This window comes from Sinohyriopsis cumingii, chromosome 2 (genome assembly GCF_028554795.1).
Source record: "Sinohyriopsis cumingii isolate HCF-2022 chromosome 2, ASM2855479v2, whole genome shotgun sequence".
Taxonomy (NCBI): Eukaryota; Metazoa; Mollusca; class Bivalvia; order Unionida; family Unionidae; genus Sinohyriopsis; species Sinohyriopsis cumingii.
In genome coordinates this window covers 17,574,405-17,599,726 of record NC_142962.1, presented here as the reverse complement: position 1 = coordinate 17,599,726, position 25,322 = coordinate 17,574,405, and the positions used below count along the sequence as shown (strand labels likewise).

The 25,322-nt window shown below is 34.9% G+C and overlaps 1 protein-coding gene across 3 annotated transcripts; it reads right to left on the bottom strand.

Annotated features, from left to right (window-relative positions):
* Window positions 1-17,607: 17,607 nt before the first annotated feature.
* LOC149804394 (dynein regulatory complex subunit 5-like) lies at window positions 17,608-25,281 on the bottom strand. Of its 3 annotated transcripts, none has more exons than XM_089939663.1 (4): window positions 25,224-25,281; window positions 22,813-23,180; window positions 21,085-22,109; window positions 17,608-19,830 (listed from the first exon to the last, which is right to left on the bottom strand). In XM_089939663.1, the coding sequence occupies exons 2-4, from the start codon at window positions 23,174-23,176 to the stop codon at window positions 19,603-19,605; spliced, it is 1,617 nt and encodes a 538-aa protein (XP_089795789.1). In that variant the 5' UTR covers window positions 23,177-23,180; window positions 25,224-25,281; the 3' UTR covers window positions 17,608-19,602. The 3 variants fall into 3 exon arrangements, with proteins under 3 accessions (XP_089795789.1, XP_089795781.1, XP_089795797.1); XM_089939655.1 differs by having other exon boundaries at window positions 25,220-25,280; XM_089939671.1 differs by having other exon boundaries at window positions 22,813-23,184; window positions 25,220-25,261.
* Window positions 25,282-25,322: the final 41 nt, after the last annotated feature.

Genomic DNA, 25,322 nt, shown 5'->3' with positions numbered 1-25,322 from the left:
ATGACACGCTTTATCAATAGCGTTTATTGGTTCCTCGCCTGGTTTTGGTTGATCCTGATTGTCAAGTCTGATATCAAGTCGAGTACCAGGACCGCAATAATTATATCCTGGTAGATGTTTTTCTCCTTGGTATTTAGCCCACGGAGCTCATGAGAACTTTGACATTAATTTAGCAATAACACCACCATCTTTTTTAGGTAAAAAAAGAGAACTTTTTCTGTTACATACTGCACATCTTCCACCATATGCTATTCTCGCATTTTTTGTTGTAACCGTGGATAGATCATTAGTTGGGGTTTTGGTTCTACAGCGTAAACAATATAGATTCATATGTTTATATAATATGGATATAATTTATTTCTCAGCGACTCGGCGACGAGAGCCAGTTAAGCACCATCCAGCGTTACCGAACTCGATTAGGATGATAATAATAGGACCATCTGGATCGGGTAAGACGCAATTACTGCTTAATTTAATAATGAGATGGTTGAAATGGGATAAGTTATATTTGGTGGCGCCATGATGATCAGAGATGCTACGATGTGCTCAAAGATTTTAATGAAAACGCGCGATTACTGGACGAAGACAACGATGTTATCGAGTTTATAACCGATATTGATGAAGCGCCGAGTGTTGATGTTTTAGACGGATTTATTGATAATTTGGTTGTATAAGATGATGTGATGCTGGACAAACAATCAAATCCAGCTAGAATATTTTCTCGAGGAAGACATAAAAACACTGATGTGATATATGTTACTCAGCGATACACGCAGATTCCGAAAGTAATCAGGGATAACTGTAATGTTTTAGTTGTGTTTAATGGCTTAGACACACATACGTTGCGCAATATTCATCAAACATGGTGTAGCGGAGATATGGATATAAATAAGTTTAGAAACTTTTTTTCACGAGCGCAAGCTACTCCGCACGGATTTATAACGATACATTTACATGATCCTAGAACAAGATATCGTGCAGGTCTTGATAAAATATTTGGATAAATAGCAGCGGGGGAGGGGGCGACCTCAATTAAGACGTAATTGCGTAAAGCGCGTGCATAATAAACTAGAAAAAAATCACCAACGACAATGGAGTAATATTAATTAGACAAATTCCATAGAGACTCTCTCAGTGAAGTGTCGACGCTTTTTTAAATTTTGTCGACGCTTTTCTTTTTCTCGATTATTTGTAGGAAGGCTTATTTTCGAAATTTTGACGTTTTTCGACCATTGGTCTGTTCGCCGTCCCTGCTGCTTTTCATGCAAACACAGTTACACATATAAATTGGGTGGGGTATATTTTTCACATGCAAAGAGACAATCAGCCATACAAATGGGGATATGGAATCATTTTTATTTCATATAATCACACATCCTAATGATATTGGGTAGATTAAAATTATTTTTACATATAAACACATAATCAAAACTCTACAGGTAAAACAAACACAAACACAAAAGTGGCAATTAATCCCATCAAGAATCCATTTACTATGATACGTATGTGGTACTGAAAAGGGTCGTTGGATTGGATGTTGTACGTTAATAAAGCTAGTCAACCAATGATGACACATCGTCATTCTACACTGTAGACTTCTAATATCTCCTGATCCATTCTCCAAAACTATTGTTTCCAACAACCATGTATATCGATTTAAATGTGTGTGACATGTGCAGCCGTTTCTATTCCGTGTCTGCTGGTCCAGTTTCCCTCATGTAGACGGATTAAACTGGATCAAACAGCATACCGGAGTTTGTAGTCGAGTATGCTTCACAAAACCACGCACTGTTTCTCGTGAAATAACACTTTTCTGATTTACACGTTGGAACACGTTATTCTTGTTCAAAATAATCTTAAACAGTGACATCAAAATAATGATGCAATATGCGTCTTATTTATGAAATCGTGTGTGCTGGGAATATAGTATATGCCCCAGATGTTTAGGAAAGAAAAAAGATATAAGACACGTGTCATTGTGCGGCGTGTACACTTTTTGAATATTATGTTCTGAACAGATATATTAGCCAACGAAGTATGCTTTGTCACAATTATTTTCATATAGCAAAATATGTTCGACAATAATCCTGAAATACTTGCGTTTAATTATAGATGCAATATTCTTAGAAACGGTTAACTCGTAATGAGGAAGCAAAGCTTCGGGACCAACGGGTCTGCAGGGAATAAGATGGCTCTCGAGGGATCCTTGGTCAGACGGGGAGGAGTGGACCATGGGTGGTTGCTCCTTGCCTATTCCACAACAATTTGTGGGACTCGAAATATACCGTATTCGTCGACTGTTCACCGAGAGATAAATGTTTCATTTTTGATGAATATTTTTCATATTACTATAGGTGAAAATGTAAATCAATATTGATATGCGAATGAAAATTAATTATTCAGATATGAAACATGCATTATTCATATTTTATAAATAAATTCTATACATTTATCAGCTTGAAAGTTTACCTACAGGTAATACATGGAGATCTTTTGTTTTGTGGTCCTAATTTTCCAGAAAGAAAATAAATCCACAAGAATTATCATAAAATCGTTTTGACGATATTGTAGACATTAGCGGATTTCTCAGGTACAGTTTGTATTGTTATGAATTTAACACTGGATTTAAAAATGGAAAGCAACATCTACATTATTGAGAAGGATGTCATCACTTTTTGGGAGTCGAGAATAATCCTGTGTTCCAAATGTGGACGGAAATTTGTGAGTCAAGCTTGTGGCAATCAACATAGAATGAAATAGTTCTACAAGAATAAAAGCGCTTGTGAATTACTAGAAGTGTGGCAAAGATGTGCACAGAGTTTAAGAGAATTCTCAATTTATCCTGGATAGACACAATCAGACATAATGTTATATATATATATATATATATATATATATATATATATATATATATATATATATATATATATATATTACAAATCATATGGCGAATAGCAGTCCTTTCAAGTGCACTGGATTCAGCAAGGGATCGCGTTTGTCTGGGATTGATTAAGATAAATGTAATAAACTGACTATGAACAGTGCAAAACTAGCATCTAGCTAGCCTACGCTTTCGACATCGACTCTTAATGAGTCTTATATATATATATATATATATATATATATATATATATATATATATATATATATATATATATATAATTTAATTTAATTGTTTGATTGTTAGTTGTTTATTTTTCAATTTCATTACATACTATTGTAATGTAAAATTGTATGCTGGACTTGACCTTATCCAAAATTGAGTTCATTTCTGCTTGACCTGATTCGTATTTTTTTATATTTCATTTTATGTATAAAAAAAACTAAACCATAGCTAAATTATTTTGTATGTGTACGGGATTAATATCGGTATCATTATTAATAGAAGAAGTAAATATGTTTATTAGGGTAAGGGTTTATGACTTTCCTAAGTGAATTTTACAGGTTATAGTTTTGATTTTGTTGTGACCAGTTGGCTGGATTTTATTTTCTTCAAATTGTTGAATTGAAGTGATTCTTTTCTCTGGAAATACGAAAGTGCACTGATAAAATTCTTGGATACTGACATTCACTGGAATTTATGGTATATTAAAAGATCGAACAATATTTATGTGATTCAACAAAAGACTGTTGACACATCACCACTTTAATAGCTACCACAGACAAATCATCGACTTAAGTTTCGGATTTTTCTGGAATTTTACTGAATTTTTTTCAGGACTTTAAACTATTAGGAATTGTGACTGTAATCCTTGGATTACTTGGGGATTTAATTCGCAATACCGAAAGTGCTTTTTCCTCATTTTCATTTTTTGTTCTATAGAAATAAATTATTTGTTAAATTTTACACAAATCTTGTTGTCTTTCACTCTTTTCTGTTACTTATTTAAAGAGCATAGACTTGTAACTATATATATATATATATATATATATATATATATATATATATATATATATGTATGTATGTATGTATGTATGTATGTACATTTAACGGCACCTCTGCACAATAATGGACAGCTGGTTCCATTTGAAAGTAATGTTTAAAAATCTAAAAATGAAGAATTGCACAAAATGGTTTAAGAAGATAAGCCTTTCCAAATAAATATAAACAATATAAACTGCAAGATTAGACTTTGCCATTGATTTTATAGATCATCAGTGTTGTCATTAATTTTACAGACCATCGATGTTGTCATTGATTTTAGATCATCAGTTTTGTCATTGATTTTTATAGATCATTAGTGTTGTCATTGATTTTAGATCATCAGTGTTGTCCTTGATTTTATAGATCATCAGTGTTGTCATTGATTTTAGATCATCAGTATTGACATTGATTTTATCGATCATCAGTGTTGTCATTGATTTTAGATCATCAATGGTGTCATTGAGTATATCGATCATCAGTGTTGTCATTGATTTTGTATTATCAGTGTTCTCATGGATTTTTATAGATCATCAGTGTTGTCATTGATTTTAGATCATCGGTGTTGTCATTGATTTTATAGATCATCAGTGCTGTCATTGATTTTTATAGATCATCAGTGTTGTCATTGATTTCTCGATCATCAGTGTTACGTGCAGCAATACGTCAATGAACAAGGCGAAGGGGCGAACAAGAAGATGAAAAAGAAACGGAATTATCGAATAGGTATTATCTTTTTATAAGTATAACTTTTCACAAGACACTGACATTCACATCTGTAACTTTGTGTAGCCCATTTTATGTTTTAAGGGGGAGGGGCTGGATTTCTTTCGACCCAGACTATTTGTTTTCCTTTACTTCAGCAAATAATATAATTTATATAATTTTAGTTGTTTTGCTATTTAAAAAGTAGAATAAAATACCAGGTCCCCCTCATCCTCCTTCAACCCCTATCACAAACAAAGATTTAAACAGTTTATAAAATAACAAAATTCAATAGTCGGTTCCTTGTGGCACTGTCAGAACGTAAGTGTACTCCCTGGACCCAGTCCTCTTCCTGATTTCGCTCAGTGATAGCTCACAATAAGCCGGGATATGATGGAGAGCGGTAAATCAAAACACCTCACCAATCCCAAGCACCCCTAATCGAAACACCACACCAGTCCAAAGCACACCAAACCACCACAAACCTCGAAACACCAGAAACCCTTCCGTTACAAAACATAAACAACGACATAAAATACAAAATATTACTTTTATCAATATAATTTATTGAAATTACGGTAAATCAGCAGACGAAATATTGCTCTGTCCGCCCACACTGTAATGAGTGAAATCAAGTTGGTTACTTATTCCTTATCAAGTTGGTTACTTATTCCTTATTCCCGACTCAATATGGAATAAGTAACCAGTTACATATTCCCGATTCAAATATGTTCACATACATTTGAATACTTAATCCTAATTCACACCGAGGTTTCTATTGATTCATTATTCCCAATTCAGTATGTAATTGGTTATCACTTAGTTAATGCAGATGAAAGCTCTTTTTGGGCATGCAATGGTGTAAAATAACACGATTGGAGAAATACGAGTGTTTTTTGGGTACCAGCTATGTAAAGCTGAATATAGACAGATCTATGACTATATGTAGGAATGGTTTAGGATATTGATATGTATACACGTTTCGTAATTTGGTATAGGAATAATTGATTGTGTTATGTGTTTGGGTCGTTTCTTGTAGTTCATGGTTTGAACTTTTAGAATTCTTGCTCGTAAAGCTTACTAATAACTCAAGTAACAGGGAAACCACAACAACAAAAAACATACACGTGTGAAACTGGAGATTTCTCTTGTGTGGTGGTCATGTCCTTAGATGGAAATTATGAGGAGTATTTACGAGTTTAAGAAGCCTTCAGTTGACTTTGACTGTTGTCTTGAATTCCTTGGAACTGGGGAACTTAGCATACTTGTAGCTGATGTATAGGGCTTACATAAGATAGGGAGTGAAGGGTGGGTAAAACACATGCCACAAAAAGATTATATCTTACTTATACAGTTTTGGTCGTTACGTATCATCTTTAAATAGATTTGACATGGATCCTTCTTGACAAGTTCTCTCTAGAGGATAGTGTGGTCACGAAAGAAGTCACGAGGAATTTCAGTTTGACTTATACCCTTCTTTGACATTTTATCTCTAAGGGTATTGAGTCCATCCACGAAAGAAGTCACGAGGAATTTCAGTTTGACTTATACCCTTCTTTGACATTTTATCTCTGAGGGTATTGAGTCCATCCACGAAAGAGGTCATGATGAATTTCGTCGAGAGAAAACAGGGAAATAAGAAACACCAGATGGATACCGGGAATATATATAAAAACGCAAATGTTAATAGATTGTATCAAATAATTTGTACTAATTGGTCCCTTACTTAAAGGATTTTGATTTCAACGCCTCTCATACAGTTTCTAAATAGGAACCCGTTCCAACAGCAGCAAAAGTTTGAAGAAAATTCGTCCAGCTGATTTCGAGAAATTAGCGGCTAGAGAAACAAGGTCGAGTACAACATGTGCCGTTGTACAGTTGGGCCATTAATTCCTTCTTTAGAATTTCGATACAGACCCTTCTTTTATATTTTATCTCTCGAGGATAACCGCTCCGGTGGCCTAGTGGTTAGAGCGTCAGCCTCGGATGCGGGAGGTCGTGGGTTTGATCCCCGGCCGAGTCATACCAAAGACTTGCAAAAATGGTACTAACAGCTGCCTCGCTTGGCGCTCAGTATTAAGAGGTTAGTGTTAGGACTGGTCGGCCAGAACATCACAACTTCATGGTTTCTCCATATTACATTTCCGTGACGTATCCCTAGTATTTCATGCAGTGGAAATATAAAATTCAAACACCGAATACAGGGAGCTATGTTACCTTCGATACCTCAGGCCAGTCGAAGCATGATTTAAAGCCTTTTTTCGCCTGGCTCCATGTAAAAACTGTAAAAAGAGGGGACGTAATAGCCCAAATGATAACGTAATATAAAGTCTTACGTCATGCGTTGTGCTCGACTTGCTTTATCTAGCCGAGAATTACTCGAAATTGGCTCTTCATAATTTCTTCTAATTTTTCCTACTGTTAGTTAGATAATAGCCAAGAGGTGTCTTAGTCAAAAATCTTCTTAGTAAAGTTCAATGAGTACAAAATGTTGATACAATCTATCAACACTTGTGTGTTTTTCATACCCAGTAACCATCGGACACCCCTTGTTACGCTGTTTCTTATCGATGATATTCGTCAGGACTTCCTTCGTGGTTGGACTATATCGCGTAGAAATAAAATATCATAGAAGGTCCATTGTCAGAACTCTTTAAGGAGGAGGCGTAGAGGCCCAACTGTATAGGTCAGTTATAATCTTCTTATCGCATATGTTGTGCCCGACCTCTTTCATCTAGCTGCGAATTAATTGAATCGTTTCGACGAATTTAACTTCAAACGTTTTCAACTATTTGGACGGATCACTCTCTACGAACTTTCAACAGGGGTTGAAATCAAAATCCTCTAAGTAAGGGTTCAAGCATCGCAAAATTTGGCTACAACCTGTTCATATATTGTAACGGTTATAAATACTGCTTGTATCCGTAAAGACCCTCTTAGTTTTCCGCTTGCATTAGACAAACACTGTCAATAGTGCTTTTGGGAGTCAAATCGCTGCATAGAAGATATCGAACAATGATCAATGCCAAAATCACTTTAGGGGTGGACTGTAGGAACCTGATATGGACTGAAGAGGTAATCTTCTAATGGGCTTTGTTATAACTATCATATATTGATCTTCGGATTCTTTAAAATCGAGTCGACGAATTTTCTTTAAATTTTCCTACAGTTGGAACAGATCCCTAACTAGATACTGTCCAAAATACAATCAAGTCAATATCATCTAAGTAGGGCTGCAATAATTGCAATCTATTCAATCGATCCAAATTGTTCGTGTTTTTAATACCCGGTGCCCGTAGAATGCCCCTTTTAACGCTGATTCCACCTTATGAGTTTCGTCGGGACTTCTTTAGTGGCTCGACACTATCTCCTATGTTAAAGCTCTTGAAATAGGAAAGGTATTGGCCCATCTGTATAAATAAGATATAATCTTCTTACCGTCTTCTCCGTCCCCCCCCCCACCCCCCGTCTTTGTTGACCTAATTTCTGAAAATTGGCTCCACGAATTTGTTTAATAATTTTGACTTCTCTTGGAACAGATTCCTGAAACTGTCCATCAGACGTTTAAATCAAAATCTTCAAGGTATGGGTTTCATTCGTACTAAGTATTGTTAGAATTGATCCACAATGAGTGTGTTTTCAAACCCCTTCCAGGGGACCCTGAGTGGCCGAGTGGTCTAAAGCGCTCTCCGTTACGGATCACTGTCATCTTACCTCTGTCTGCGTGGGTTCGAGTCTCGGATTCAGCGAACGTGGGTATGTGAGAAAGCTTGCCAGGAGCTTCTCGTGGGTCGATGGTTCTTTCCGGGGGTTTTCCCGGGTTCTTCCTCCACCATTAATACTGGCCGACATGTATAGCCGAATCTTGTGCTGAAGAATGGCGTTAAACCCTACAACAACAACAACAACAAACCCCTTCCAGTTAGTCCTACATGTAAGACCTCGACCCTGATATTTATGTTTTGGGCGTCTGGGTCTTACAGGATAACTAACGGCGCTGTGTAGCGTGATTTTATGTCGACTAACATTGTAATGAAAGTCAAATTTTCAGGAATATCTCATACAACTGGCAACCAATAACGACGCTTTTCTACAAAGTAATGTCATAATGTTTTAGTCAGACTTTACTTACTCTTATGTCTTAACTCTAATAAATTAAAATTCTCACCAAGATATTGACCTGTTTTAAAGTTTCGTTGGCCTACATTTCATAGGGCTGGAAAGCGATGAAAGCCGGGAATGCCGAAATCGGGTTAAATTAAATTATTATTCTTTAACAAAACGAATAAAAATATATTATGCCTATTGAAACTGTAAGCAACGTTTCGTTTCGATCAAGAAACATATCCCCCCCCCCCCGTGAATCTACATGAACATACCTCGGCATACCTCGACAACCGTCGCATTTCAACAAATTCAAATGTATGTCAACGGAACATGAGACTGCGTCCATTTGCTAGTGTCAGATTTTGATTCCACCAGAATAAAAACAGCCTAGTAAGTACACGTATATTAATTACACATCAGTTTGTGGAAGTGTCCATATGGGCCACCAAGTGTATGAGATATTCTTGAAACTTTTGACTACTCGTTCCGATGTAAAACGACATTGGAACACGCTATACAAGGACGTTATTTGGGTAGTAAGACGTAGAAATAAAACATAAATGATATGTTATACGTCTTATATTGTAGGACTACCCTTCCCGTATGCTTGTTTGTGCAGATCCAAGGAGTTCAAGACAACAGACAACAGTCGATATCGAGTGAAGCCATCCTGAGCTCGTAATTACTAGAAATAATTCTCCTCTAAGCACAATATGACCACATAGGAGAAATCTCCAATTTCACACTTGTATGGTGTTTTTTGTGGTTTCACGTTTGCTTGAGTCATTAGTAAACTTTCCGAATGCGAATACTGAGTTCATTCCATGCACTACAAGACAGGATCCAAACACGTAACACAACTAATAAATTCTATGTCAAATTACTAAATATGTATTTCCATCAATATCATAAACCCTTCCTACACATAGTTCGTGTTATGTCTCTATTCAGCTTTATATAGATGGTACCAAAATTACACTCATTTCTCCATGTGGGTTAGAATAGCAACAATGCAAGCCCTGAAGAGCTTTTAATCGGCAGTAAGTTTTAACCAATCACTTACTGAACTGGGACTTAGGAATGAATAGCCAATTTGATGTCAATAAGGAATAAGTAGCCAAATGTATGTATAAATCGGTAACTTGTTACTTATTTCTTATCTCAATCAGGGTAACCATCTTGACGTCAATACTGTAATTGCCGTCTCAGTCACAAATACAGTGTCAGTATTTTAGTCGTAACGTTATCGTGTTCTTACCACTGTATTATTATCTTCCAATTTATACATCTGGAATGGTACCAGTTCTGCACTATTGGCTATTGCTCATCAGTTTTTACTGAATGTGTTATTATTACTTAACCAACGTGACCTTTTAGATCAAGTGCAACTCAAAAGATTTGTATTATTATTATTCATTCATTCATTTAGGCAGGCAGGCAGATATATAGATATATAGATAGAAAGGTAGGTAGGTAGGTAGATAGACAGGATGGCAGACAGACATACAGACAGACTGATAGATAGGTAGATAGATAGAGAGACAGACAGACTGACTGATAGATAGAAAGATAGATAGACAGACATGATGGCAGACAGACATACAGACAGACTGATATATATATATATATATATATATATATAGTCAGACAGACAGACAGACTGATAGATAGGTAGGTAGGTAGATAGATAGACAGTCAGGATGGCAGATAGACTGACAGACAGACAGACAGATAGATAGACTGAAAGATATAATAGATAGATAATTTACTCAGAAGATGACAGTCAAATAATATAATTTGAATACACATACTAATAAAAAAAATATAACATATTGATCTATCTAGCTAGCTATCTAAACGGGTGTCTGCAGCAATGGGGAGTCGACATAGTTTTGCAGTTACCCTCCCCTATCCCATACACTCAAGATATTTTTGAGCGTTAAAGGATAGGAAAACCTGACTAGAAAATAATTCAAGTCCAATGTATTTTTATCTTTTATAAAATAGTTTTATGCCAATAGAGATATTTATTTGCAGAAAAAACGGGCTGGCCATGGATAATACATTTCCCCCATTTTATACAAATATTTATATAGCTAAGTGGGAGAAAGAAACATTTGCTAGAACTCTGAAATTACCATTCTGTTATGCTAGATTTATTGATGATATTTTCTTTATTTGGACACATTCAGAGGAAGTACTTGACCATTATCTTGATAGGATAAATACTTATCACTCTTCATTTGCACACCTTCAGAGGAAGTACTTGACCATTGTCTTGATAGGTTAAATACTTACCACTCTTCATTTGGACACATTCAGAGGAAGTACTTGACCAATATCTTGATAGGATAAATACTTATCACTCTTCATTTGGACACATTCAGAGGAAGTACTTGACCAGTATCTTGATAGGATAAATACTTATCACTCTTCAATTGACACATTCAGAGGAAGTACTTGACCATTATCTTGATAGGATAAATACTTATCACTCTTCATTTGGACACATTCAGAGGAAGTACTTGACCAGTATCTTGATATGATAAATACTTATCACTCTTCAAAAGGACACATTCAGAGGAAGTACTTGACCAGTATCTTGATAGAATAAATACTTATCACTCTTCAAAAGGACACATTCAGAGGAAGTACTTGACCAGTATCTTGAGAGGATAAATACTTATCACTCTTCATTTGGACACATTCAGAGGAAGTACTTGACCAGTATCTTGATAGGATAAATACTTATCACTCTTCAATTGACACATTCAGAGGAAGTACTTGATCAGTATCTTGAGAGGATAAATACTTATCACTCTTCAATTGACATAAAGTCTTTAATTAGTAGAGAAAGTGACTTTTCAGATGCAACAGTTTATAAGAGAAATAACTTCATCAAAAGATATAATTTTGATAATAGAGTACATTTCAAAGAAACCAACATAAATCATTTACTGTATAAAAAGTTTTCATCCTGGGCCCACTTTCGTGGGATTTATAAAATTCCAAATACTGAGGTTTGGATGTATTGGCAGAAACTATCATGACTCTAAAGATGTGTGTTTGCTTCTCTTGTTATGAAAACAGGTGAGACATTTAATCAAAAACAGTATATATCTGGTGATACAGAAAATGTTATAGATGTACTTTTTAAAAATGTAATAAACATTTATCAAGACATTTGACTACAACACGTAGAAAAAGGTCAGGGAGAGATACTAGATAGATAATTTAAGAGCAGAAATAAATGATGAGATTTTTTCTATATTGTAACATTTTTAATGGTCTTGTATAAAGTTTGTGATGATGATGATGATGATGATGATGATGATGATGATTATGATCAGTGAGAGTATTAATTTATGTACATCTATTGTTTTGACTAGAAGTTGTGTGGGATAATTTTGAACAGATTGATTTCATTTGCACCTATGAATCAATCTATGCATTATGCCCATTTAGATATTTATGGAGTGGTTTAGTTGTTTCTATTTCTTCTTTCCAGCCATTTTTTGGTTGTTTGCTTTCCATTCTCATGCCCTCAGTTGATAGGTCTTTTCATTCATTTATATTTGTCCATCTATCTGTCTTGATATCTGTATGTCATTATATTTCTCTCCTGTAATGAAGTCTTATTAGTTTTGTATGTATGTATGTATGTATGTATGTACAAGTATGTATGTATGTATATATGTATGTGTGTGTGTATATGTATGTATGTATGTACCTATGTATGTATCCCCTAGACTGGTCACATACATTCCTACGTACCCTCCCCCTCCACATCATTCAGTCTCGCTCTCAAGGAATATTTACCACTCTTACACATACATACACTAAGAAAGAAAACTTTCACTTGTTTGTTTGTAAGAACCCAATGGTCATGTCTTCCCTTATGCTTTCAAGTTTTTTTTAATATTTATATCTATGGATATACTTCTATGTAAATTTGTTGAAAAACACTTTGAGCATTTTTATTGCAAAAGTGCTATACCATAATTCCAGTAAACTATATAAATAAAAAGTAATATTTTTATTTTGTTTCTTTCTATATGTTTTGTAAGAGTTACGAGTGGGTTGTGGTATTTTGAGGGTTTGGAGTAGTTTGGTGTATGGAAACAATTTTATGCCTGAGAATATACCATTTTACCATCCCAAATGTAGCAGTCGTATGTATTTGGCAGCAGCTTTGCATAGGTTGTCTGACTTATGCAAAACTCAAGACAAGTGGATATAATATGACAGGAATGATCCTTATTTGGTTGATGGTTATAACTTGGAAAGTACACAGATCAAGTACATATTTGACAGATGATGTCTATTTTGAAAACATCAATTTTATTTAACATGAAAAATCCATATAATGGGTTTATTGTAGAAGACCCATATGAAAAAACTTACCAATGACCACAGAACACTGAATCCCAAAGAAACCAAGTGGTGAAACTATGGGACCAATAATATGACCAACATCTGGTAATTGATCCAAAACTTTGATACATTGCTGAAAACCAAGATGTGGTGGAAATTGAATGTTTAGATCATTGCAACAGTTTTTTTGGATGGCAGACCAGTGCTACATGCCTGCTTTGCAACACGTCAGGTATAGTGACACATGTTCACTGTGCTACAACTATTCTTGATTTCTGATGGGTCACCCCAAAATTCTGACTGATCAGATTGGTGTAGAGCACATTTGTCAAGTATCAAATACAAAGTTCTTCCACCTACAGATTTGTACCAGCCTGTGTTGCAATCTTGACTGTGGAAAAATGAATCATGTTGTATGTGTGCCAAAATCTGCTGTCAATATGTCTTAATAACAAAAAGTGCTCTTTGAGGTGAATGTGAAATTGTTCCATGCCATTGAACATGGACACTGTTGTTAAAAGTGCATGAAATCTGGCACTTCATTACTACTGAACAATATCAATATGACTGATGAGTCCAGGCATTGTGATGAAGATGTGTCAATGAGTCCCTCAGATTTAGAGGCCAGTCTGAAGATGTGTCAATGAGTCCCTCAGATTTAGAGGCCAGTCTGAAGATGTGTCAATGAGTCCCTCAGATTTAGAGGCCAGTCTGAAGATGTGTCAGTGAGTCCCTCAGATTTAGAGGCCAGTGGTTTTTCAACAATTGTATCATACAAAAGGAAAGAAAATAGATTTACGCTATAGTACCAGCCCATAGGGAGAATCGAAATTGAACTAAATGAGGGATTGGTTTTTGGACATGTTAAGTTGATTTTGGGAAAATATTAGATTAACTTGTCTGGTAGCTTGTTTCATTAAATAAAGTCCATTGGGAATTTTCAGATAAAAGCAAGTCACTTTCCTGTATGTCTTAAGGGGACCTCCAAGATAATAAAAACAAACTTTTTGGCAGTCTGGTAATCTGCTCTGTCATGGTGATGGGTCTGAGCAAGAAATAATGGAGTTGTGCATTTTCATGTAGTATTTTATATCAGCTTGACCCAATACATTGATCTGTTTGATCTATATGTGTTTCAGATTTCATCCAATATATGCACCATACATCTGTGTGAATCATGTATTTTAGCTCATGTATAATGTTGAATGAGATCAAACCTCCATGTATTTCTTGAATTTTGCAGGTGAAAGCTGCGGGGGTGAGAGCATCATCCAACATAAACAACATGAACAGTACAAAAATAAACCTGAACAGTGTAGACTAGATCTTTGATGTTATGAACTAGATGCTTGAATGGTGTTAGATTTTCTCTTTCTAAAACAAATAATCTGTTTGCATGAACATTCTGCCTTAACGTCATTTGTCTTGCCATTCTGGGGTCAGGAACCCAAGTTCAAGTACCAGATGCAAAAATGGCAAGATATGACACCAACTGCTCATTCAGTTGTCAGTTTGGCCAGTGGTAGACCCAAGAATTACAGATACAGTACCAAGAAAAAGAAAAAAAAACAAAGGTAGCTTCACAAGAAATGCAGTATGGAATGACTAACACTCAGGATTTACAAACAGCTATGGTTTCAGTGAAGTCATTAATTTTCATATGTTGAAGCTTGGCAAGGACAAACACTCATTAAAACCATGATGATCAGCACAAAGTGTGAGATATGCAAGTAGTCAGTAAACCATTTGAGAAAAGTCTATAAAATTTTCTGTTAGAAATCAGTGCAATTTCCCCCATTACAATGCTGTACCTTACTGCTATCATCAAGTACAAGAAAGAGAGATGAAAGGAAGTGACCATTTAGACCAGAAACTCAGGATAGAACAATCCCATTTCTCTACAGTATTTTTATGCACAAAAATTACCAGTTGGATGCACATGTCCTATGACAATATGACAAGACTGATGCAGGTTCTTGCACCATGCTGTCACTGTGCTAAACTCTGGAAGAGCACATGTACAGGTTAATTCTAGACCTATAAGAACATATTTATAGATATAATTACATTGTACCAATTTTGGTGAAACACAATTTAAGATGAAATGCATCCATCAGAAAGATAACTGTTGTTTAGTTGGTCTTCTGTTAAGGGTTTAATGCCACTTTTTAGCAAAGGTAGACTATATCAGGCAGCAGGTATATTTGTTGATATCTCAGTTTTATAAAATTAATGGTGGAGGAAGGCTGTAGTCTAGTGATCCTAGACATCTTCAGATGGATACTTTAGAAAAGGGCATCCATAATCTAAGTATGGTGCTGAGCAAAATTTTCTTACAACTAGTTTGTATAGATTTAGGTGAAACACAAAGAACAACTTCATCTTAAACATGGACATGTTAACCTTAGATATGTGAATGTTATAGAAAATTATCTTGAAAATATTAAAATGGTACAATATTGAAAAACTGCAAACAACTGTTGTACCATACTCCATACAAGAGAGTCAGTCTAAGGCTTAAAGAGTTGGAAGATTACAAAGTGCTTTAAGAAAAATCAAGTCCAAAGAACAATATTCCTTTGAATTTGGGATGATTGGGATGATGTGTATTATGCATTAGTGACTATGCATCTAGTCAAGAATCCATTTCTCTGTTGACCCACTTAAATCCATTTCCCTGTTGACCCACTTAAATCCATTTCCCTCTTGACCCACTTAAATCCATTTCCCTCTTGACCCACTTAAATCCATTTCTCTACATTAGATGAATGACATGATTGCAGTGATAGCAACCACTTTGCTGATTCATGAGAAGATCATTGCATTCCAAGTAATATGGTTGGTGATAAATAAAAATCTACTGACATGTGAGGATGAGATTAACTGCAACTTTTCACCATAACACCACTTACTGGGAATTTGTGTTGTCAGTGATCTATACCAGCATACTATACAATGGAATGATCAATACCAGCATAATGTACACTGGAATGATCAATACCAGCATAATGTACACTGGAATGATCAATACCAGCATAATGTACACTGGATTGATCAATACCAGCATAATGTACACTGGAATGATCTATACCAGCATAATGTACACTGGAATGATCTATACCAGCATTACACTGCAATGATCTGTGATTTACACCAGCAAACTATATACTGGATTGATCAATACCAGCATAATGTACACTGGAATGATCTACACCACCAGCATTACACTGTAATGATCTATATTGACCTATACCACCAGCATACCATATACAATGTATGATCAATAACAACATACTATACACTGGAATGATCTATACTAACATAGTATACACTGGAATGATCTACACCTGCATACTATACACTGGAGTGATCTACATTAGCATAATATATACTGGAATGATCTACGCCTGCATACTATACACTGATGTGATCTAGACTAACATACTATACACTGGAATGATCTTCATTAGCATAGTATGCATTAGAATGATATACACCTGCATACTATTCACTGGAATGATCTACATTAGTATATTATACACTAGAATGATATACACCTGCATACTATACACTGGAATAATCTACATTAACATACTATACACTGGAGTGATATACATTAACATACCATATACTAAAATGCACTATTCAACTTGATTCAACATTAAAAATCTTGGATTTGGTGCTTGGGTACAAGTTGTATAACACAATGCAGATGTCTTTTACAGTGGCTATTAATTATCTACACAAAGCCAACAAGAATTAAAAGTACCATATGGCTTATATTGTGACAGATGAAAGAAGAAAACAAAGAACAACTTTCAGAGACTGCTACTGTGACATTGTGTTCATTGTTTGTTTTGCATTCATTCATTACCACCTTTGTTTTAACAACTTTGAACTCTAATAAGGTCTGAGTCTAATCTTGTTTGGATAATTTTAGTATCAGAAATAGAGGTAAATTGCACCCAATCCCCCTCGTTCATGTGAACATTCTATATGAAATGACTACCAATTTAATTTTTAGTGTAGACCATGTGATAATCAAAAACAGACATTGCTTCAGAAACTGACAATTCAAAATTTTAATATCAATCTAACTGCTCTTTTATTTGTATACCTCTGAAAAAAATCATTCAAAAAAGAAATGCAGAAATTTATAACAGAACTGAGATTTAACAAAGCATAATTGAAATTAGTTTGGTCAACTAAACAAAAATATTAAAATGAATAAAATAATTATGTGTGTTTATGGTTACATTGAAAAAAAATGAGGGTAGTTAGGTCAGTTCAAACCTTTCATTTTTTTGGTCCAGATGGATATAAATGAAGCATAAACTAGTAAATAAACCTCATTTGCATCCTGAATTAACTTTGATCATAATTACATCCCTTTGTTGACTATTTTTATCCACAAATTTTTTTCCAATTCTTTTTCAAACAAAAAAATGTAGAGACAGCAAGAAAAAAAATAGGATGGGCCTTGTAACCAGAACTACACATATTTTTATATGGCTTTATTATCATTACTGATATTTCTGTGCTGTGATTGTTTCATGTACACATAATCAATAACTAAAAAATATAAACCATGTCAATTGTTCACAATAATCTGTCTCGCATATAAAGTTGAGTGAATAACTGGATTGTATATACTGGTACCTACTGCCTACATACTTGGACTACTATGATGGTTGTTGTTGTTCTTTTGTTGTTGTAGGGTTTAATGCCATTTTTCAGCACACGATAGGCTATACATGGCGGCCAGTATTAATGGTGGAGGAAGAACCCGGGAAAACTCTGGAAAGAACCACCGACCCACAAGATGCTACTGGCAAGCTTTCTCACACACCCACATCAGCCAAATCTGAGACTCGAACCCACGCAGACAGAGGTGAGATGGCAGTGATCCGTGACAGAGAGCGCTTTAGACCACTTGGCCACTCGGGGCCCTGACTACTATGATGGAGAAAAACCAATAAATTGGACAACTTGTTTCAAATCCATTTGCCATGTATAATGTTTCTCCAGCGCTATAAAATATTTTAAACCAGTAAAAATAATTAAATTCCATGGCAACTTAACCTTGTGAGGTATTTAATCATCATGCATTAATGAAGAAACATGCAACTCTGGTTTTCATTGCAAGGGAAATAACTCTTACTTGAAAAGACTTTAAAACATTCTTTAACAAGTGGAGTTAGTGACCTGAGCAAATAGTATCAGAATAGAGATATTATAAATCTTTAAAAACATCAGATGGTTGGTGACACGAAAAATCGCAATTTTCTAGGTATCACTTAACATAATAGGGATCTGAATTGTTTTGTGACAGATTATTTTAACATTTCAATATAACAGTTTACAAAGTAAGTAAAGCAAGATCTTAAATGTACATTTGAGACTGTTGTTATTAAACATTAATACTGGTTGCAAGTTATACAATGATATCACAATATCAAATTTGTACAGTACCATATCTATTCACTTATAAGTTGAGTCAAGGTGCAAATAACAAATGCATAATGAGCCTCCAGATCAGGGTCTATATTATTTGTTCTACTGATTATTCCTAACAAACTACAGAGACCCAGATCTGCCAGCACATTATGTGATGGCAAATCTGGGTCTGTGCAGTTTGCAGTTGGACTTGACTTGTAAGCAAGTATATACAGTACTATTAGATGACAGATCCTTGAAGTTCTCATTCTAATATCATAGATATAGACCATATATTTAAGTCAACTGAAAGCAATGATTATTAACAAAAACATAAATTTACTATATTGATCTACTTTATTTCACAAATGCATGAAATAATTTATGCCTTACAAATATTTTTATAATTTCTGGTGAAAATATTTCAAACATTCTATATTTTCATATTCAACACATGCCCATAGTCAGGACTAGTAGAATGGACTTACATAGTCAGGACTAGTTGAATGGACTCCTAGACATTTGAAAGATATACAATTATTTAGAGTAAAAAAATGATTTCATTTAATAGACATCTGAATAAGCTTTTCTTTCAGTTACAGACTTGTGACTTCTATTACTGCAACAGAAAAAACTATGCAAACAATGTCTTAAACAACAAACTTTCAATAAATTCAATAAGGTGACTCCACTGGAAACATAAGGTACTGGAACATACTTATCAGGTTAAAATGTGGAAAATATGGAACTGAATGCATTCAAGTCCTGAAGGTGGTACGGATGGGGTGTCACATGATTATGTTACATCAGTCATATGTATTATCACAAATTAATACAAGAGAATATGGATACAATACAACTGTCATATCTTTATCCACAACAAATCAAATTTCATTGGATTTCATCTCTGACACACACATACATACATATATATATATATTATATATATATATATATATATATATATATATATATATATATATATATATATATATATATGTGTGTGTGTGTGTGTGTGTGTGTGTGTGTGTGTGTGTGTGTGTGTGTGTAGTGAAGTACTAGGCATGTTGAGGTATAGTCTTGAATCTGTGTGCAGCTTGTGGCTGAAATTTCTTCATGATGACTGCATTATCATTGAGCTTACTCTCACGTTCCTTCTCCTGATTACGATGCAGTATCTGGCTTATGCAATACTCAGATTCCTGGCCACATTCAGTGAGCCGCAGATCCATCTCAGTTATAGTCATATTCATCTCCATCCCTTCCTGCAACAACTTACCACCATCCTGGATAAAAAAATATGGATTTCATTATTATTATTATTAACTTAAAACTGCCAATAAATGACAAGCAGAAAACAATAAAACATGTCTTTTATATACAGGTGTTCTTAATTAGATGTGTCCGATAAGGAATATTTAACGGTACTATTATAATTACTATTGTTATAATTATTACTTTATTTTACGGTATAATTTTGGAGGATAAAATATATTTAAGCACAGGATTTCCAGATTGAAACAAAGACAAGTAAAGGAACATAGAAAATCACAATAATTTACAAACTGATAATTACAATTTTCTTCACCTTGATGTTACAATGGTTGAACTGTTGTTCCTTAGCACGAAGTTTGATCTTTAAAATGGCATGATGCAAAATAGTACTTGTGGTTCTTAGATCACACTTTCCTTTTAGCAATAACTGGAAACTATTCAAATTTCCTTTGCCTCAGTAGACTCAGAATAAAATCTTTGCTTCACTATGCATCAAACATAATTCTTTGAATTAGCATATAATTAAAATTCCATTAAAACTAATGTATATTTGATTGTGGCTTGAATACTTTAGTATTCACCCATATGACTAACTAATATAGCTACAATGAGCCTCCCATAACTGTACCATTAAAATTAAAATTAATGCTGATACAAGATTGGAGTACTTAAAGAACAAACTTAAAGACCTAATAATGTTTCCTACCTTAAATATTCTCAGCATGTTTTTTAATGTTTTCTAATTTCATGGTGTTTGTTTTTGTAATCATATCATTATATGTTTTTTATCTTATAGGTGTTGTCTAATATTGTAAAGTGCTTAGAGCTTCTAAAAATTAGGTGCTATACAAAGTCCTCATTATTATTATTATTATTACTAACTGAAAGTAATCTCAAAGTTAGGTTCTTGTCATGCTTTTGGCTATAATATGATTATATTTTTATATTGTATTTTTAATGCCATAATCTTCACCAATCATAATATGTAAATAACCAAAAATGGGGACAGTACTGACACCACCAATGGGTACAATACTGAAAACACAAAAGGGTACAGTATTGATACCACCAATGGGTACAGTATTGAATACACAAAAGCATACAGGATTGAATATTTATAAGCTATGACTAATATAGAAAAGTTATGAAACCTTTCTAATTTCACATATAATTACTCCAACTGCAATGTATAAATGTGGTCAATATACAAAGGCATTCTATCTTGTGCAGCATATGTATTGGTCTTTCACTAGAAGATCACTTACCGGGCCAATCTTATTACAGGAGAGATCAATGGTTTTGATTGTCATATTTTGTGATACCACTTGAGACAAAATGGCTGCTGCTGGCTCAGCCATCTCATTGCTACCAAGATTTATCTCTCTTAGAGTTGAGTTCTTATGCAAAGCTCTGCAAATAGCCTGGCCTCCCTCATCTCCAAGACGATTCAATCGCAGGTTGAGATGTAGAAGGGTTGAATTCTTTGTCAGGGCATGTGCAATGGCTTGGGCACCTGATGACCTAATGGCATTATCACAGAGGTTTAGTTTTACAAGTTGACTGTGGTTATTGAGAAACTTTCCTATAGCTCTTGCACCTCGGTCTCCAATAAGGTTATGGGACAAGTCAAGCTCAGTAAGTCCTGGGTGGTCCAGAATATGGCTGATCAGCACTCTCACTTTATCATCATCTACTTTACTTCTCTGAAGTTGGAAAACTTTTAATGTTTTGCATGCAGCTACACACTGTGAAAGCTGAAGACAGTCCCTGGCTGTAAACTGAAACAAAGTCCACTCAAAATTCATGCCACAGTCACGCACACCATATGTTAGGTGTAGTTCCTGAATGTTAGGAAGCTGTTTTAGAACAGGTCCAAAACTGAAATGATCACACTCAGGTTCATCACCTGCTTCACTGCCAGCATCTGATGCATCATCAAAATCAGGGCCCTTAGGGGCCTCTTTCACTGGAGGAAGAAGCTGACGAATTTCAAGTTTTTTCACATAGTTAGCAGAGAGAGGCAGAGAGTCATTTAATCTTGATGGATCTGTGGTCTCAGGGACAAAATGTTCGATGATATCCTGCAGATTTCTTTCAAAATACATTCGTTTCCAGGAGCCTCCATAGGCCACAACATCACAGATTTCCCACCTTGCTTTGCAGCAACGTTTCCAGTATCCCTCATCATCAACAAGATTGGCTGTGATTTTCAGAGGGAGATCCACAGAGATCTTCTCCAACACTTTCTGTTTGTGTTTGGGAAGAAGGCGATTCAGGATTGAGGAGTTGTCTGAAAGTGAAATCATATGCTCATTACCAGTATATTTTCAAGTTTCAGTGGCATTGTGGCTTGACAAAAACCCTCTATTGACAAAATGCTCTTTAATACCTAACTAGTGCATCAACAAGTTCTATTATCTCAGGATGAAAGAACGTTCAAAACCAAGTTCAAATAATATCCAGAAGTATTGTCTAAGGTGAACAAACCACTTTTTCCATTTACATTAAAATGGGGCAGACAATGGACAGCTAAGAAAATGAAATATGGGGTTCAAATAACTGATTAACTTAAAATTGTTATTCTTGTCTAAACTATTGTATTGACAGCAGATATATCTTGGTTAACTCACCGCCATTCTAAATGCCCTATGTGTACCAGTTCTGCATTTGCAAATAGATTTCACTAGGGAACTGCTAGGTTACTCATGAAATGCAAACAGTTCAAACTAGCATACATGTATTTATATTTAAACTGTCCAGACACATACATTATTTCAAATGTTAAGCACGGACCATCTAATCCATGTGACCACTTGATTTTTAAAGAAAGAAAGGGTTTTGCTCTGACATGCTCCCCCATCTGTCTATATGTTCCATACTGACAAGTGAAGAAAATAAATAGCTCAGTCCTTGGTAAAACACAAAATCGAATTACCCTCCCAAAAAAAAAAACATTAAGTGAATATAACTGAACAGAAAATAATCTTACTTACTTTCAAAATTTGCCACAATATGCTTTATACACAGTTCTACAAGCAGGGGGACTGTGGCTAGTGACCATTCTGGATCCTCTGCTATGATCTGCCTCATATTCCTCATATCTGCTGCTGGGTTGTCTTTGGCTGAGCCAGGCAGAGAGGAAGGCTTACCCACAACCCCACCCTCAGCCGCTTTCTTTGCACTGGCGTCACCCTTTGCACTCTTCTTGGACTGTGCTGAGCCAGCCCTTGACCCTGCTCTGGAACCTGCCTGGCTCTTGGGTCCACTCTTTGAACTCTTAGCATCATCCTGTGTATCTGTGACTGCAGTCTTCTCTTCATCATCTGCTCTCTGTTCTGAGAGAGGTTGTTCAGACATGATGCTGTCTGGCCAAAATATTATGATTGATTAATTCAGAACTACACAGCAATCATAATGACTGATTTAAAAATTGAAGTGAAATTACTTCACTGGTCCACGATAACAAGTAGACTGATATTTGGCTAAAAGGTAACTTAAAAAATTATTGTGTATACTTTCCTTTTAAAACTCTGCATTGAAAATATCACAATTCTTTTTTGAGCAAGCAGTTGTTGGGTGTTACAGTAGTTAAATGAATATGTTGTGAATAAAAGCTCTAAGGCATTTCATATGACAGCTTAATAGCTAGTAGGATAATGCAATGAAAGCCAGAGAAATAAAAGATAAACAGCATAAATTTACATAATGTCTTTGAAAGGCTATGTGATATAATTTACCAATATTCATGGCATTTCCTATGCACAATTTGCCCATCTAATTCTGCCAGACAAAACAGTTACATTTTCTTCTCCCTGTACCACTATTAGGAAAGCACACTCAAACTGAACCTGTTAATACCAATTTTAAGGAATGACCTGATATTCATACATATGTTTGGACCTCATCTTGTGTAAATATTAAATGAAATTCATCACAATTTATTTTAAAAAATTATAGGCCAGAAACTTCAAATGATTTTTGTTACAATATACTCCATAGCCAATAATTGTTCTTATGGTAATGCATAATCACTATCTTGATTTCCAGAATTAGAGACTTTAAATTCTTTTCAACCATTGAAAGTTAATATGCTGTTAAAATCTCAAAAGAATTTAGTGTTAAAAAAACCCAAAGACCTCAGATTTAGATGAATTAGACTTATCCTAGATGATCTTTACTCTCCAAAGATGAAAAGATGAAAAATTATTTTTAAAGCATAGTTTGTTGTTGTTCCTGCTGTTGTTGGTTTAATGCTATTTTCAGCACATAATAGGCTATACAAGGTGGCCAGTATATTTGATGGAGGATGAACAAAGGAAGAACCACCAACCAATGGGAAACTACTGGCTATCTTTCTCAAACATCAATGTTAGCTTAAAAAGTCAAAACTCAAACCCAAGCAAACAAATCAACAGTTTCAAAGAAAGGACTAATAATTTTTGACATACAATACACTGTCATTAAGTAAGGAAAAAAAAGGATATTCACAGCAAAGCAGCACTATTACTTTTGCACGGGTAAAGAATGTGCACATGCTTTAGTGAAATGAATCTGTTTAGGCATGTCACGTAATACCAGTAAATAAAATCATCCAGCTGCATTTGCTTCCTAACCTTGGCCCATTTTATAATATTCATTTAGATTAATACTGATACTAAGATCCAGCATCCATTTGTCTCACAATTATAATAAAATAAGAAACAGATATCCTTGGATAGCAACAGGTTGTTTACCCTGATTCTTCTTCTTTATGTCTTCTTACCTTATGACAACAACAATCCTTTATTTAAGATGCTTCATTGTAAAACTAAGCTTTAACATCTTTTAAATTTTAAAAAAAGCATTTACAACAGGAAATTGCTTATGTGGAGTATACAGTATAAATATAAGTACTTACACAGGAATGAGACTTTTATGTGCCAACTGATGGCATTGATAATAAATGGCTTGGAACCGACCATTTAATTGGGGTGGGGTGAGAGAAAGGGTCCTCGTTTTTGTTTAAATATTCTTGCTTTAATTTGTTCAGAGTATAATAATTAAGCCAATTTAATTGTAGAAAATAAACTGTCCTGACCTTAATGAGAAAAAAACCCTTGTTAGAAAGAAAACCCAATGCCATAGCACCCACTCCCAGAATTAAATTGTCGATTCCTGACTCAATCTGGTCCTGGTTATCAAAGCGCGGAAAATAATATAAAATGGGCTCTTCAGGACCACAGTACTGGTGCTGCATTGTACACCCAGTAACTTTTTTATTCATGAGGTTATGTCTATTTCGATGTTATATTTTGATACATTCAATCGTTTATGTACCTAACTAAAAAACGAAAATAAAAATGAATAATGGTAGTATTCTACTGTTAATTTAGAAGAAGTAGAAGAAAAAGAAGAAATTACGTGCTTTTGGTGTCACTGGACTTTAGGTTACCTCAACGTTGCTATGGCAAGGCGGAAGTAAGATACCGGAAACGTCTTTACGCAAAACTTTATCCGGGGGATT